Raw genomic sequence first — 16,914 nt, 5'->3', positions numbered from 1 at the left:
TTGTCCCCTAAAGCATCAGAGGAGTCAAGTCTCTATAGAAACCCTGTCAAAACACCAACACACACAGCCCGTTCCCCAGCCCAGGAACCGCACTGCTGAGCCCTCCATGCCTGGGAAAAGGCTGTGTGTTGCTGGGATCACTGACAGGAGAGGGAAAACCAGCAGCTCCTGCGCCTGCTGCTCTGCCGGCTGCCTGAGCCCGGGGGATGCCACTGCGGCCAAATGCTCCCCGCAGGTGCAATGCACAGGCAGAGCCAGCGTTCCTGTTCTGCAGCGCCCACTGCATTTCCCAGCTGTACCTGGGTGAGGAGCAAGGCCGGGGGCTGTGGCCAGCACCCACCCACCCCTCTCCTACACAGTGATGGAGCAGCTCCAGGGCCAAGGCTGCTACAAGGATGCAAGACATTGCAGGGGGCACCAGGTCCCTGTTTTCCCCAGCAAACGGGGCCGGCGGGGTGCCCGGGGGGGGCACAGCCAGCAGGCAGCCCAACAGGGCTCTTGCAAGAACCTGCCGGAGGGGACGAGCCGGAGAAGCAGTTCCCAGAGCCAGTGTTTGCCTTGGCAGCCCCAGCCTCCGTGCCGCGCTTTCCAGACTCCGAGCTCCTAGGGGGAATGGCTGGATGTCTAAAACCAGGCCTGGCAGCAGGGCTGGTATCTGACCGGGGACACGGCAGCTCCCAGGGGTTGGGAGGTGGGGTGGCCTGTGCCCCCACGCTGCATTCCTGCCCCACTGCTGCTGGGTTGGGCTTTTGGGCTTTCCCACCGGCAGCCCCACTCTGGCACTGCGCCTGCTCAGCAAGCCCAGGCTGGGGGGAACAGTGTCCCCTGCTGCATAACATCCCTCTGCTAGTTTTCCACCTTGCAAAGCTGGGGAGGATCCCATCCCATCTCATCCCACCCCATCCCATCCCAGCTGCAGGGCCAGCACAGCCTCCTACAAGCCCATCCTGCTCACAGCCTGGGGAGTGGCCGTGGCTTGTGCTGCACCAAGACCAGCTCTGGCCTGGGCAGCTCAGGCTCGGCTGGGGCTAAGGCTGCTCTGTCTTGTCCCAGGAGGAGCCAGCTGGGGCAGGACCATAGCAGCAGGGTCCCCATACCATCCCAGGACCGGAGGGATGCTGTGTGGCACACACAGCTTCCCCCGCCTCTGCCCAGAGCTGAGCCGCACAATGCATCTCAAAACCTTTATTGTCAGCAAATAACAAAAGTCAGCCCCACTGCGGCACAGGGAGCCTGGAGAGAGCGGGATGCTGGTACCCCAGGGCTCGCAGCCCTGGCAGGTCCCCTGCACCAGTCCCCTCCCCGGCCTCCTGGGCAACAGTGGGGCTGGGTGTGCACGGGGGGGACGGGTGAAACTGGGGGGCATGTGTCATTCTCCAAAGCAAGGGGCACATTTACAACTGCTTATAAATAAACAACAACAATGAGAAACCTCCAGCTCTGGGAAGCAGGCGGGCGTCCCGCTGCAAAGCTGCCAGCCCAATGCGCTCTGCCCTCCAAAGGTGGGGAGCAGCCCACTCCCCCAGGGCTGCAGCCGCCGGGTGCCCTCCTGGCATGGGCTCTGCTGCCATGGGGGAGCAGGCTGGGGGGGCCACCAACCCAAACCAGCCGGCAGAGCAGGTTGGGCACCTGTCTTGGTGCACGTACAGGGATGCCTTGGGGGTGCAAGAATGGGGATGCGGGGAGGTGCCAGACCCTGCAACCCCAATGGCGGCTGGGGTTGGCTGTGGCCCCTGGGGAGAATGAGAGCCAGGGCATGGAGCCCGGGAAGGGCCTGGAGAAGGGCAGTGATGCCAGATGGGCCAGAGCCCTCAAGGAGACTCACACGTCCCCAGCGGCTGGCGAGGAACAGGGCTGGGTGCCCTGACTACCAGCCCCATCCCCAAGTGCCGCGGGACTCCTGCCTGGCTCCATCACCCTCCATGCGGGGGGCAGTGGTAAGCACCCTCCCATGGTGGGACTCCTGCCACCACCTTCTCCCCGTTCTCAGCTCCTCGGGTGCCACCCGCCATCCCCTCCACATGGTAACATCCCCACACCCGCCCCGCTGCCTCCTGCACTTGGGGGGCTGGTGGGAGGGCTGGGAAGGGCAGAGCGCATTGGGAACCACCAGAGACACCTTCTACCTTTGCCTTTAAACACTGAAGCTTATATTAGAGATTATGATATATAACCCGGGGGGCAGGGCCATCCTGCCCGGAGTAGAGACAGCAGAGAGAGCACAGCTCCGTGGCCAGCCTGGCGAGGGTCTGCTCCGGCTGCGAGCAGGAGGTTAGTACGGGGGCACAGAGCGGGCGGGCGGGTGGGGGGACGCCGTCTAAGGCTGGTTCTTCGCCTCGGGGTCTTTGTCGTAGATGTAGCTTCCCACAGCTCCGGTGTTGACACCTGCACGGGAGGGGGGGGAGATGCAGGAGGGTGAGGACCTGGGTGGGGAGGTGGCACGCTCCAGGGAGATGTCCCCTCTGAGCGGTGGCATGAGCATCAAGAGCGGCAGCCCAGGTGGGGTGCATGCCCCCGGACTGGCTCCCCACCTCACGTGCCCCCAGGCACTCACCCTTTGGCCCGAAGAGGATCCCGTAGCAGGGCTTGTGGCAGTACGGCTGTCCATCGTGCTGTGCGGGGCAGAGAGAGAAGCGTGTCACCCGGGGCGGGGGGCCGGGGAAAGGTCAGTCCCCCTGGCTGGGCACCTCTCCCGCTCTGCTCAACCCCTGCAGACACCCATACCCCAGCCCCCCCCAGACTGCAGGAGCTGCTCCTGCCAGCCCTGCCCTCTCGCAAAGGCAGGGGCTGCCCGCTGGCGCGGCACAGCACAGCTCAGCCATGCCCCGCCGGCATCCCTCATGTGCACTGCCCAAGGCTCTGGGGGCCAGGGCATCCCTACCTCGGCGTGGCCCCCCGGAGTCAGCGTCTTGCTGCAGCGCTCACAGCGTAAGCAGGGACGGTGCCAGTCCTTCCCCAGCGAAGTCACCTTCTCGGCTAGAGTGGGGACAAGGAGGGAGGGTCACACCAGCCCCCCCTGCACACATGCCGAGAGGGAGCACGCCCCGTGGGGACATCACCTCTGCATACAAAATCCAGAGACAGCCCTGTGCACCCCAGCCCCCCACGTCTTTCCCACCCCTCTGCTGCCTCAGAGGTGAGAGGTTGGTCCAGGACAGCTATTAAGCCCACGCCACCCACCTGGGAGGTGACAGCAGGGGACACGATGCAGATGAAGCCCTGCACCCAGGAGCTCCTCCAAGAGGACCCATCCCTGCAGGCTCCTCGGACACATCCCTCTGTGCCCCCAACACCATCTCTGAGCCAAAACCCCCTCCCAGCCCCTCTGCATGCCCCAGGGGTCCTGCACGGAGCCCCAGCACCGTGGGTCCATGCCACCCTGGGGCATGCACCCACTGCCCACTCGCCACCTTACCAAAGTAGACTCTCTTGCCACAGCGCGGGCACATGTTGGGCTCCCCGGTAAAGGTGGTGACGCTGGAGGCTGGAAGGAGAGAGGGCATGGGAAGTGGAAGGACACCTCAGCCAGGGCACATGGGTGCAGAGGACCCCCCGCACACATACTGCACTCCAGACCATCGCCAAACATGGTGGCTCTGGACCGGCTGAACACCACGGCAGAGGGCCAGGCTGCCCATCCTGCCCTGCCCCTCACCTTTGCTGGGTCCCTTGGGAGGCGCAGCATTCACCTTCCTCTCCTCCACCTTCACCGGGTGCTCAATGGGTCCCGGAGCGGTCTGCCCCTCGATCTGCGGCTTCTCATAGATGTAGGACCCGGCACCGCCAATGTTCACCCCTGCAGTGGGGCAGAGAGCGGCTGCAGTGGCCTGCGAGCGCTCGGGGTCTCCATCCTCCCACCTCCCCCTGTCCCACCTCCCCCTGTCCCACTTCCCCCAGCCCCGCTGAGCCACAGGGCCACTGTGGACACAGCTGCACCTTGGCCCCAGCTTGCTTGCTCCTGACCCAGGCTTTCTCCAGCCACGTCTGGGATAGGAGAGCAACTCCACCTTCTGTTTGAATGGGAATTTGTTTTTTAAATATATAAAAAAAAAGGGACAGCTGTCAGGATGGATCCCTCCCTCCCTCCCTCCCTCCAGCAGCTCTCCTCTCCCTCTGCACAAGGGGACAGCAGGGCTGGGACTGCAAAGCGCTGGCTTGATGCTCGGCCCATGCTAGCCTGACTCCTGGGGTGCTTTTGGGGCCACGGCTCCCCACCAGTGGGGATGGGGGGATCTGGCCCCTCCTGCAGCCCTGGGCACGGCTGCACAGGCATGGGGGGAGCACAGACTTACCTTTGGGGCCGAACAGCGTGGCGTAGCAGGGCTTGTGGCAGAAGGGCTTCCCATCGTGCTGGGGAGAGAGGGGAGTGTTAGGATGCCAAGCAGTGACCATGGTTCCCTCCGGATTGCATCTGTCTCCACTGGTGTTCAGAGACCACCATGGCCATGCCTACACCCCAAAATGTACCCAGCTTGCGGGTCTGCCAGCAACAGCTTAACCCGACCCGAGCACTCAAGGATTTTGCCTGCATCAAACACCCCAGCTGTTCTGCACGTGCCGTTCTGCGGGGCTGGAGCACCAGCACCCCGCGGCAGCTCAGCTGAGAGGCATCTCCAAGCCCCAACCCAGCGGCGTGCCGCCGGGACCCAGTATGGCGTCACTTTGCCCGTTCAGCATCCTGCGCGCAGTCAGGCCGTTATTAGGCGCACAGAGCACCGTGACTTCCAACGAGCTTTGCCTCTCCCCCCACCTTGGCCTGAGATCAGAGGCCCCATGTGGGCCCCCAGCCCAGCCGCTATCGACCCCGCTATCGGTGGGGGCAATTACCGCAGGAAGGCACGAAGCGGGCGATAAGCCCTGGAGCTCCCCACAGCCGTTTCTCGTGGGCCAGCAGGAACCAAGCCCGAGAGAAAAGAAAGAGCGTTTGTGGCTGGGGCAGGGGGCCAGCGGGGCAGCCATACACACCGCCCCGTGTGGAAAACCCACTCGGACCGTCCTCAGGCATGAGCCCACCCCACCGCCTGCTCGGCTCCATCCAGCATCTCAGCCCTGCTTTGTGCCCCGTGCTCCAGCCCTCCATCCCCTCTGCTGCAAGGCAAGGACACCTCGCCCCAAACGGGCAGGGCGGTAGCTGAGCAGAAGCGATGTCCCTTCCCTCGCCTCCCTGAGCGGAGCCGTGCTGAAGGCGAGGGCTGGGAGCGGCCGGGGGCAAGGCTGGGGGAGCGCGCAGGCAGCGGGCTGGCAGCAGGCAGCTGCAAAATATTGCAAGGCATAAATATCAGTGTGCTCGCAGCATTACCATGCCAGAGGGGAGGGTAAACATTTAGCCGGTCTCCCCGCGACACCTTTCCAACCCGGCCGGACACGCTGGCTTGAAAGGAGGGAGAAAAAGCAGGGAAAGGCCAAATCCTACTCTTGGCACAACTGGTGGGGGCTTGGCTGCCATCCCCCACAGGAGCAGAACCCAGCCTTACATGGAGAAGCAGCAAATCCCCCGGGCTTAACCCGCCCGAAGCACAGATCCACCCACACAGCCCCATCCTCGGCGGCAGGACCGGCCCCACTCCCCCCATGGGCTGGTGGCAACCAGCACGGCTGTCCCTGCCGCCACCGCCCGCTCCCCGGCTGTGCTGCGTGCTGAAACCGCGCTAAAGAGCTGGTGACACTCTGGCATGACAGGCGCTGCGCGAAACCCAGGGCACCGGGTGTCACGCTGGGGCATCGCACAAGAAAAACACAGTTGCTCCCAGGCCCGAGCACCTGCCGCTGCCAGCACGGCACCCTCGCGCTCGGCAGCCACGGTGGCATCCTGCTGCAGAGCAAGCCCCAGGGCACCCAAAGCACCAGTGCCGAGCTAGCATCGGCATGGCAACCCGCGAATCCCTGATTTTTGGTGGTTTTAACCACACTCCGGTGCAGGCTCTCAGCACCCGCACACCTTTGAAGCCGGCGCAATGCCCAAACAAGCCTGCCCGGTGCACGGTGCCGCTTCCAGTGCTTGCCAGGGCATGCCAAGCCCTGCCGCGGGCTGCCTGGGAGCCCACACCGGGGTGGCACAGCTGGGCACCACCCGTGGTGCCAGCACCACTCTGTGGCTTGCCCAGAACTGTGCACAAGAGCTCTTGAGCACCACAGGTTGCAGCAGCAGCATTTGAAGCCACAGCGTGCACTCCCGGGCTTGTGTGCTGCAGGGACAGCCTATCCGCATGGCATCGGGTACCTGCCCCAGCCCAATTCCTGGGACTCCCCGTCCATGGGGTGCTGGAGAGCCCTGGAGAGACCACCAGACCACCCCTGCATGGCAGCACAGCTCCCCCACCCCATCTACCCCAGCGGCTCTTACCTCAGCGTGCCCACCCGGGGTCAGGGTCTTGTTGCAGCGCTCACACTTCAGGCAGAACTTGTGCCAGTCCTTGCCCAGGGAGGACACCTTCTCAGCTGCAGGGAACGTGAGAGAGGGGTGAGCGACTGCCCAGCACCTCCTAAAGCCCTGGGGAAGCCAGGCTCTGGGCAGCAAGGGGGGCTGTGCTCAAGGGGGGCTGCTCATCGGCACACTGTGCAAATCATCCACGCTGCAGGGACCACTCTGCTGCAGCCGCAGGGTCGCTGGGGCTGTTCAGGCCATGGGCACAGGCCCCCTCAGCCTCTGACCCCCCCAGCGCCATCTCTGCCATCGCAGAGACGCCTTTTCCCACACACCACTCCAGCAACGGTAGCGTTTTCCTTTCTACCCCCTGCATCTATTTTTACCCGCCACGTTACCCAGAATGACCCTGCTCCCATTCAAATATTTGGTGTTACCATGCCCACCCCACCCGTTTAGTCATGCCTCCCCGCACGCACCCAGCCTCTTGTGCTCCCTGGGGAGCCACGGCCATGGTGCCAGCCCTTGGCCAGAGCTACCCCGGCGCTGCTCCCAGGACACCCTCCTGCCGGGAGGACAGGACAGTAGACAGCCTCCAGCGTCACCAAGGGTGGGTGTTTGGCCCTGGAATACACCCCTCTCTTGGGCAGGCGGATGCTCCCCACTTGCCCCCAGCCCAGGAGCAGGCACACATGCAGAAGGGTACGTGGGCATGGTCCCTGCATTGCCCCAGAGTGCTACGAACCTGCAGAGCAACTCGCTGCCAGCACTGAAAAGAGTTTCAAAGCATCAGTGAGCAAATTCAGGGAAGGAAAATGCTTTGAGACCAGTTACAAAAATGCACCTCCTCCAGCTGGTCCCAAGCTGTACGTCTGTCTCCAGGAGCACCCCGGGAGGTAGCATGGACTGCCAGTCCTCATCCTGCACCCCTGGCCTCACGCTGTCCCTCCTTTCCTCCAAGCTCCTGGGGGGCCAGGCACTGCCCCGTGCCCCCCACTGATTCCTGTTCACCCTCCCTCTCCCCCACACATGTGCGGAGACAGCTGGAAAACAGCGTGATCCTGTTAAAGCCACAGTAAAACTAAATCAGAAGAGCCAAATAAAATATTTAACAAGCAAATAAAAGCGCAGCCGGAGCCTGGCCCTGCTCTACAAGAAGACCTCCTCCGTGACAGCGGGTTTCCCAGCCCTTTTTCCCCCCCGAGGACCTCAGCAAATGTCACCTGTTTGCATCAGGTCGAGATGGGGGTCAAGAGCTTCCCAAAGGCAGGTCCTGGCTTCCAGAGCCACCCTCCTCCCAAGGCAAACAGCTGCGTCCGGGGCACACCGCGGAGCCAAGATAAGCCGCAACAACTGCCACCACCCAAAAAATCAGCCCCGGTGCAAAGTGGGGTGGCCAGTGGCAGAGGAGGGCAGCATGAGGGGGCAGAGCCGGGGCACACTGGGGTGCAGGGGAGAGCCCCGAGAGCATCCCCAAGCAAGCACATGGAGGACGGGCTTGGGGGGCCAGCATCAGCTGGAAGCAGCTCCGACCCAACCTCCCGGTGATGCCGTGCACGAGTCCAGGCTGTTGGACAAAACCCCAGGCGGGAGCGGATGGCAGGGCGAAGGGATGCCCCACCACAGCCAGGGGTCTGTGCCTGCCTGCTCAAAGCTGCCAGGGCAAATCCCTGCTGGCCCCCAAGCCCAGGGGCTCAGGAGGGCTCGTGCTTCCCCAGCCCCTCGCAGCAGGCAGCACACAGGGAAGGGGTCAGGGCCAGATCCCTTCCTCTGCAGCCCTCAGCCACCCCTGGGGGCAGAGGACCAGCCCCAGGGCACACAGCCCCCAGCCCCCCCAAAAGCGAGAGGGACACAGAGATCCCAGCACCCCGCTGTCTTGGGGCTGCTGCAGGAGGAGCTCCGCATCCCCCCTGCCCTCCCCAGCAGGAACGGGTGCCTCCCCAGCGCAGCCAGGGAGGGAAACAGAGCGTGATGAGCTGAAAGCCGAGCCAGGGGCTTGGGGCCAAAGAGCCGCTCGGCTTTGTCACAGTGGATGCACAGCCAGGCCAGGCTGCGCTTCGGCTGCGTCACCCCCGGCTCCCCCCGCCGCCCCGGCCCAGTGCCGTCACAACCCCGGGTACAAAGCAAGGAGGAAACTCCCGGCGGATGTTTTCCGGAGGCCACTGCAATTACAGCCGGCCACAGCCCACACCAGCTCCCTCCTGCCCCTGCGAGATGAGATGCCCCCCCAGTGTCCCCCCCTCCATAATATTTCAGGCAGCTGTAAATCCCTGCTGCTCCCTGACAAATGCACCCCCCTGCCCAGGCCACGTAGAGCAAGAGGAACCTCCCCAGCACCCGCAGCCCCTGGCAGGGGATGGGACAGGAGGGAGGAGGTGGCCCTGTGCACCGTCCTGCTCCCGGGGCACAGGGGCAGCCCGGGAACCGCAGGGTCTGCCCCTTGCCCGCGGGTGGAAATGCCACGCAGAGGTTGGTCAGGCATCCTCTGGCTGCAAACAAGGGCTCCTGGGGGCCGCGGCCGGGGCCAGCACAGCCAGAACGGCTTTCCAGGCAGCATTGTTCATGCGGAGCAGAGGAAGCAGCTTGGAGCCACCCCAGCCCATTTCCAGGGCAGCGGCATCCCGCCCGTGGCCGTGCTGCCCCATAAATCACGGCGGAGGGAAAGCACCAGCACCCAGATTTCCTGTCACCCGGCCACATCTGCTCCACCATTGCATCAGCTCCAGAGGAGAAGTCTCTGGCCACGTCCTCCCGCCGTGGCAAAGACCCCTGGGCAGCTGCTGGTGGGAGTCAGCACCCCTGACCCCGGGGGGACACCCCGCCATCAGCACTGCAAGAGCAGCCTGGGGCGAAGCAGCGCCCGGGCTCCATCCAGCTCTGCACAGGGAGCATGGGATGGCACTGTGCTCCAGTGCAGGCTTCGCTCAGCCAGGCATCACGCCGCACCCAGCCTCCGCCACCAGAGCCACGCCGAGAAGGGATGGGCCAGCGCCCGCGTCCTCTCAGCATCACACCAAGGGCACGCACATCCTGCCCTGCTTGCTGGATCCTGCACCTACACACTCAGCCCGTGGCAAGATGCTCCCCTTAAGCCCACCAAATTTAAACCAGTCATGCAGTGCCCACCGGGAAGGGCAAAGAAGAGTCCTCGGCTGCAGGAATTTGGCCTCTGCCAAATGTGCGTGACTCGGGGTTTGCCCGCCCTGGGTTACCCGCCTCGCCGTCAGCGGACACCGGGTGCCCATGGATAATAATAAACCTCTCCCCTAGGGGAAATACCCCCACAGAGGAGAGGTGGAGGCACAGCCAGGTACATGGCCAGCTGCAGGACAGAGCCGTGGGGTGCATTTGCACCGTGCAGGGCGTGCAGCACACGCCAACGAGGGACACCACCAGAGCCGGGGAAAATCAGAGGCCAGGAGCAGGAAGGCGCCCAAGGGGGTTGCCAAGGCAGTCTGCTCCCCGCGGCTCTGCAGCAGCCCCACCCTGGAGACAACACGGCTCATCCCTTAATTACCCGCCATGCCCGGGCAAGGCAGCTGGCGCGGGCCAGAGGTGGGTGCATCTTTTCAGGTGGGAAGGGAGCATCCCTCCTCCCAGCCTCAGAGCCAGGGGCCACGCCGAGCCGGCTCCGGGCCCTCGCACAGGTATTTCCACAGCCTGACGTCAGCGCTGCTTCCAGCCAGAGGCTTCTTCAGCAAAAGCAACCATAGCTGCAGCCGCGCCTCTGCAAAGGGCTGGGCTGCGCCCCATCCATCCCACCGCGGCCCTGGGAGGACACGGGGAAGGGCTGACAAGGCCCAGTCTGGTGATAAAGATGCCAAATCCCCACAGGGACCCAGCGACAGGCATCCCTGGAGGAGAGGGATGCTGTCAGACCGACTGCAGATGCGCTTCAAAGCAGTCGCAGGCACAAAGGAATGAATAAGAGAGACGAAGCACAGGGAAAGGAGCCTGGTGGAAACAAATGGCTGGAAACAAAGCCGAGAGCCCAGGCAGCCGTCAGCCTCATCCCCTCCACAGCCCCTCGCACTGTGGCCGGGAGGCGGAAAAGGTGGAGGGACGGCTTGAGGATTTCCTGGCATGCCGGGCTGTGCCGCCAGCCGTAGTGCCCCGCCAGTCCCCCGGGAAGGGTCTGCGCTGCCTTCCCACATCCCCCACCCTGTCCCCTCCTCGGGCATGGCCAGGCAGCTCCTCTCCCCGTCACACAGCCGGTGCCGACGGTTACACCGCACTGATTTTGTGGCCAAGATGTATATATTTAGCTCCCCCGCAGCAAGGCGAGGCAAGCCTCCGGCCCCGAGCCGCTCGCTTGCTGGGCTCCCTCCAAGTGCGCAACAAAGCCAGCTCAGTACGGCATCGCCAGGGAGCGCAGCCGGGGGGGTGGAACGAGGAATACCCCAGGAGGGGGGTTCTGCTCCCCAGGGCCTCGCTGTCAGCCGAGCGGAGAGGCGAGGTCTTCCCCAGGACCCGAGCCCCCACGTAGCCGAGCCACTCGGGCGCAAGTGGGGGTTGTTTGATTTCCAGCCACAGCCCCAATGCATGGCACGGCTCCTGTCCACCCCGCCGCTCCCTGCCCCTCTGCCGACAAATCCTCACCTACTGCAGACACTTTCCTGGCTGTGAGCCTTCAACCTCCTGCTCTGATCCACGGGGCCAGGGCACCCTCCAGCAAGTCCCTCTCCATTTTCCATGGGGCTGCTGTGCTTCATCAAGCAGCATCTGCACGGGATGCATCCCTCCAGCTCTGAGGCCGGGCAGCTCGACCGTGGCTGTGCCGGGAGATGATCGGCAGTGTTTCTTGCCAGGCGTTGGGTTCAGCCAGGTCTGAGCCCAAGAAATCAGCTGCTTGCTTGCTGCAGCACAGACCCACATGCGAGGCGTTGCAGGCAGGACCTCCAGCCAGTGGCAGGAATCCAGGCAGCCTGCAGCTCTCCTCTCGCCTTGCCGCACGGCGAGGGGCAGAGCGGCCAGCGGAGAGCTGGGGCACGGGCAGGCACGTGAGCAAAACCCCTCCCCGGGTAATTGCTGGTCCAGAGCACGGTGTTCCTCTTGCGCGCCGAGATACCATCTCTGGCGGGCAGCGCCGAGAGGATGAGATGGTTTCCTGGCCCGTGTCAGCGAGAGCAGGACTCGGAGACATGCTGGAGCAGCCAAGCCTGTCTAAGTGCCCCTCCAGCCCCACAGCTCCTCACCTCCCCACCCTGCTGCCTCCCCATAGCCATGGGGCACAACCAGCTCCAAGCAGGGTTTGGCCCAGGGCTGTGGGCACTACAGTGTGAACAGAGACGGCAGCGGGAGAGGATGCTCGGGACCTCCCCGGGGGCCGCAGCAGGTGGAGACACCGGCAAGTGCACAGCAGGCTGGTGGGAGAGCTCTCCCCACCTGCACGCCGGGACCTGGACCCGGACCCCACCATCACCTCCCTGGCTGCTTCAGGGCCTCCCAGCCCATTGGCAGGAGTGATGGGCACCGCCACCCCACCCCAGCCAAAAGCGGCACCACGGCACACGCTCCAGGCTGCGTATTCGATTGCAACATTGCAGTGACAGATTTTCCATTACCCCTCGCTTGGGCGTTCCTGCTCTGCCTTTCCTTGCCTTTCCTTTCCAGTCCCATCACCTCACCTCTCCCCATCCCCGTGCTCCTGCCAGGGACAGGGAGGGAGGATGGGAACATGAGGAGCTCTGCCCGAGACCTGCCTGGGACCCGAGACGTGGATGCAGAGCTCCACAAACCAGACCCCAAACGGAGTCACTCAGGACCAGCCGGGCTGGCAGAGAGCTGCCCGCCAGCCCTGGGCCTCCGGCACCGCAGGCTGGCGGCGCAGGGAGAGCAGGGCACCCCGGCCTGCCAGCACAAACCCCTGCCGCAACGCCTGCGGGCACATCCACATGGATCCCTGTGTCCCACAGCAGCTGAGCCCCAGCTCCCTGCAAGGCAGGCAACTGCCTGCGAACACGCACAGGAGATGCCGGCCCCGCACCGTGCAGGAGCCCCAGCAGCTCCAGCAAAGCGTGCACTTCACAGCGCGCGAGAGCAAGGGGGCCGAGACCTCACACCATCCCGCCCTCCCACAGATAATTTTCTATAGCTCGCGCTATTTTCCTAAGGGAAAAGCTAATGCTAATCAGCCCGTCCTTCAGCTTCCCACAGAGGCATCCCGCCCCGGCAGGGCCCTGCACGGGGAGCAGAGAACTGGTGCATCCTTAGTTACCATTCCGTGAGGTCCATGCACACTCTGAGCGCAGCCGCCCCGAGACATCGGAGAAGGCAGTTACCCAAGGAGCCCAGCCAGCCTTCGTGCCGGCAAGCCAGGGGCCGTGCCAACGCTAACCTGCGGACTGCTACACCGGCTGCGCTTGAAGAGCCACTTCCTTTGTTAAGGGATGGCTGTAAGCGAAATAAAGCCCTCCTGCCCGGCCGCTGGCGGGCCACCGCCTCCCAACAGCCAGTGCCTGGTGCCAAGGGCAGCGGTTACTTATTAATTGCAGAGCGGCTTCTGCAGTTTGAATTTCTGCAGGGCTGACCCACCGGCGCGGTGCTCTGCCGGGAGAGCACCCCACACCTCGCTGCACCCTGTGTCTCACTGCACCCCTCTCCTCTGGCACGCTCAGGACGTCAGCGTGACAGCGGGGTCAGGCATCTGCTGCGGCATCTGCTGCGGCATCCTCCGAGCACAGCAGGCTTGGACCCTCCTTGCTCCCCAGCTGATGCGTCCATGTCTTCAGTCTTCCTCTGGCACCCCACCGGCAAACCATCCCCAGAGAGCAGCCTTGCTGCTGCGGCTGCAGACACAGCCAGGACAAGCCCTGGGGCTCCTGGGTGACTCCCACATGCTTTTAGGACCCCCCTTCCCAAAGCCATCCCTGCACAAACAGCGCAGCAGCCTCCCACCGGCCCTCAGACACCACAGCACGTGCAGAGAGCTCCCCAAAAGCTGCCCGCCAGTGGACCCTGCTGCACGTGTGCTTGCCGCATCCCTGGGGCTTTTGCCTGCCTCGCACTTGGGATGGGAAAACAGGAAACCCCCTGCTGCTGCGATCCCCCGCAGTTCCCTGGGAAGAGAGGACAGGAGGCGGAAAGGCTTGGCCAGGGCTCCCTGCGACCCTGCAAAACTCATTTAAGGCTAGTGATGCAAAAGGGAGCTAGGGAGATGTGCGGCTGTTTGGCTTCAGGCGACTCTGGTTCCTCCGGCGCTTCCTGCCAGAAGAGATAACCCAAACCCAACCCCAACCCCAACCCACCACCACCTGCCAGCGCGGGATGGGAACCGGCCCCGGCAGCCGCCGGCAGCGCTGCTCCTCCGGTTAAACATTCACTTCATCCCTCCAACCTCTCCAAAGCAGGAAAGTCAGCCCCAGCCGCTCCTGGAAACAATGTCACAGACCTCAGCCTGCCTCAAAAGAAAAAAAAACAGAAAAAAAGCCAGAAAACTATTTTTATATTTCCCTGTGCTTTTTAAAGGAAAAAAGCTCATTCTGTAGCTCAGGAAACGCCCACATCCTCCTGACTGCGCAGGGAGGAGCCCGCTGGATTTTTCCAGGGAGCATGAAGCAACAGGCAGGCTGGAAATGAGTTTTCCATCGGTACCCACGATAGCTGGCGTTGGTCAGCCGCTCAGGCACTGCGCAGGGCCGGGAATGGGACGCGGTGGCGTTTCTCACACATGACCCACGGCTGCAATCCCAGGCATTTGAGAAGTTCTAGTTGCCAGCGTTCATTCAGCACAGGCGAGGAGCACTCCCGAACAAGCGGGGCTTTATGAATCACCTCCCTGTTAAGCTTCGGGCCAGCCGAGGAATTCACAAGCGTTACCAAACCCTGGGTGCAGCGCTCCCATCGCCTTCCCACCAAAACACGAGGTCCATCGGGAGGAAACCCCAGGAGCCGCATCCCGGAAAGGCGGCTCAGAGGTTGTGTCCAGTTTCTACATGTTAAATAAACGGACCTGGGTTTATTCTGCTGGAGCCTGGGCGGTTCCTCAAGGAAAAACTCAAGGCGTCTGCAAGGACACACGCAAGCCTATCTCAGCTCCAAGCACAGAGAAGTTTTTGGCTCGCTCCCATTTCAACTCACCCCCTGGTCTCTCTTAGGGGCAGCGGGGGCCGCGCAGTACCTGCGGGGAGGTGTGTGATGGGGGCTGCAGGGCACCTGCCTCCTCCCTGCCTACGGGGCAAGGCGTCCCCCGGGGGGGCAGGAACAGGGAAGCCAAGGAGCAGCAGAGACCTGGACACGGACCACTACACCTACAGAAACCCACTCGGGGAGAAAGAGCCGGCATGCAGCTGGGGGCTGCGCTGTTCCCCCCCAGACCACATTCCTGAGAGACCCACAAGTCCCCCAACACATGGGGAAAGGGAAAGAGCGTGGGCACTGCTGGGGCCTGGTGCTGCAACTCCTGGCACAGCCTGGCCTCTCCCAGCAGCGAGGCGGGGGTCCCTAAGCCCGGCCCCAGCCCCCCCCGCAGGGCAGGCTCATCCCCAGAGCGAGAGGAGCAACCCTGACCCCGGGCCAGTGCCCAGCTGGCTGGATGGACACGCTATTTTCTGCTTAAAAAGGAAAAGATTCACACAAGGAAAGACATCCAAGGGGCCGAGCCCTTCCCACCCCCACAACAAATAGGTTTATTTAAAGGAGGAAGACAGCAAATTCCTATTTCTCTGTGTTTACTTGGAGATGGCCGGAAAGGAATGAAAGCACCAATGCCTGACACACTCGGGCACCATCAGGACCCTTTGGTATTTCTCCACCAAACAAACATGCTGAGGCAGCAGGGGCTGGACCCTGGGGGGAGATGGGCAGGGAGGGGGGCAGGCAGGCAGCACCGAGCCAGGCCAGCTGGACCCCGTGGCCAGCAGGTCCCAGGAGGCAGCTCGGGCTGGAGCGCTGGACCCATCCCCAGAGCCACCCTGAGCCTGCAGTGCAGCCCCGAGGATGCCCACCCCGGGGTGGGGGGGTCAGGTCGCTCCCCAGGAGGCTCCCGGCTGGGCACCGCCACGCAGGGGGCAAGCGGGCTGGGGCAGGCTCCTCGGGCAGCGGCGGTGAGGCACCAAGGCACCAAGGCACAAGGGGATCAGCCCTCGCCCCCACCTCTGCCCCCGGCATCTTCTGCAACCTGGGTGGTGGCACTCACCCCGGGATGCCCGACGGGAGACACGCCAGCCCCGGTTCCCAGAGATCCTGACCAGCCACAGCCCCAAGCAGGGCCCTTGGAGACCTGCAGGGACTCGCTGCTGCCCAAAGCTGGCCCGGGCATGCCGAGGTGGACCTCCAAGCCCAGACGCTGCCTTTGAAAAAGTCCCGTACAAACCCCAAACCCTTCATTAGCTCACCCACCCGGGAAGAGCCCGCAGAGGGCTGGGTGAGAGGCGAGATGGGGAGGGGTGAACGGCACACCTGGAGCCAGGTTTGCAGGGAATGGGAACAAACTGGCTGGGAGAAGGTTTTGTTTGCACCTGCCACCGCCTGCTCCTCCACACCAAGAGACCCCCCGGCTCCGGGGAGCCCCCTGCCCAGCACCCCGTCCATGTCAGACGGGCTGGGCTCCCCTAAGACCCAAGCCAGCGGGTACACGGGGACGTGAGCCCCCTCCACCAAAACAGGCTGCGGGCACACATCCCAACGAGGGCTCCTCACCCCCTGCTTCACCTCCTCAGCCCAGGGAGCAGGGGAGGGTGCCCGGCACCCCCCCGCCACCCACACTCCCCGTGTCCCCCGCCCCAGGGCCAGCCGGCAGCACCCCCCAGCACAGCCCGGGGATGGGGGGAGCAGAGCAGAGGGGCCGCGGCCGCTGCGAGGGGGGGCCCCGGGGGAGAAGCAGCGGGTGCCGGGCAGGGCTGTGGGTGCCGGGTGCGCCCGGCTGGGGAACCGCGGGCGAGCGGGGACCGGGGGATGCGCCGGGCTTGGGGACGGCGGACCCGGGGACACACCCCGGCGCCGGGAAGGAGAAGAGGACCCGGGGATGCACCGGGGCTTGGGGAAGGGGGAGGCAGGGACGAGCGCCGGCTCCGGGATGGGGGACCGGGGACAGAGCGGGGGTCCCGGGGATGCGCCTCGGGGAGGGGGATGCGGGGCCGGGCCCCGGGGGTGCGCTCACCGAAGTACACGGTCTTGTCGCACTTGGGGCACTTGGATGCCATGGCGGGAGAGCGGAGCGGAGCCGAGCCGAGCCGTGCTGTGCCGAGCCGAGCCGCGCCGCGCGCCCCGCTCCGCCCGGCCCCCGCCCACTGGCCCCGCCGCCCCCCGGGGGGGGCCGGGGCGGGGCTGCCCGCGGAGCGTCTGCCGGGACGGCTCGGTACGGCACGGCTCGGCTCGGCACGGCGCGGACCCGAGCGCGGCAGGTGCACGGTCCCGGCCGGCGGAGCCCCCGCCCGGGGCACAGCTCCCCTGCCCTGTTCCCCATCTCCGGAAGCCCAAAGGATGGAAGTGCTCACGATTCCCCTTTCCTGAGACAAAAATCCAAAAGGTTGCAATTAAGCAAGGAGACTTGTGGTTTTTACCAGCTCTGTGCCCCGTCCCCTCCAGTGCACGCCCGAGCAGCAGTGCCA

At 64.4% G+C, this 16,914-nt stretch overlaps 1 protein-coding gene across 1 annotated transcript; it reads right to left on the bottom strand.

Moving 5' to 3' along the window:
• Positions 1–1,836: 1,836 nt before the first annotated feature.
• Positions 1,837–16,558, bottom strand: CRIP2 (cysteine rich protein 2). The gene is made up of 8 exons (XM_059821618.1): positions 16,464–16,558; positions 6,344–6,438; positions 4,293–4,350; positions 3,656–3,796; positions 3,416–3,484; positions 2,882–2,976; positions 2,555–2,612; positions 1,837–2,385 (listed from the first exon to the last, which is right to left on the bottom strand). Exons 1-8 carry the CDS (start codon positions 16,504–16,506, stop codon positions 2,318–2,320), a joined length of 627 nt encoding a protein of 208 aa, XP_059677601.1. The 5' UTR covers positions 16,507–16,558; the 3' UTR covers positions 1,837–2,317.
• Between the last annotated feature and the right edge of the window lie 356 nt (positions 16,559–16,914).

This window comes from Gavia stellata, chromosome 10 (genome assembly GCF_030936135.1).
Source record: "Gavia stellata isolate bGavSte3 chromosome 10, bGavSte3.hap2, whole genome shotgun sequence".
Taxonomy (NCBI): domain Eukaryota; kingdom Metazoa; phylum Chordata; class Aves; order Gaviiformes; family Gaviidae; genus Gavia; species Gavia stellata.
Note: the sequence above shows the minus strand (reverse complement) of the source record. Positions and strands in the feature narration are given on the sequence as shown.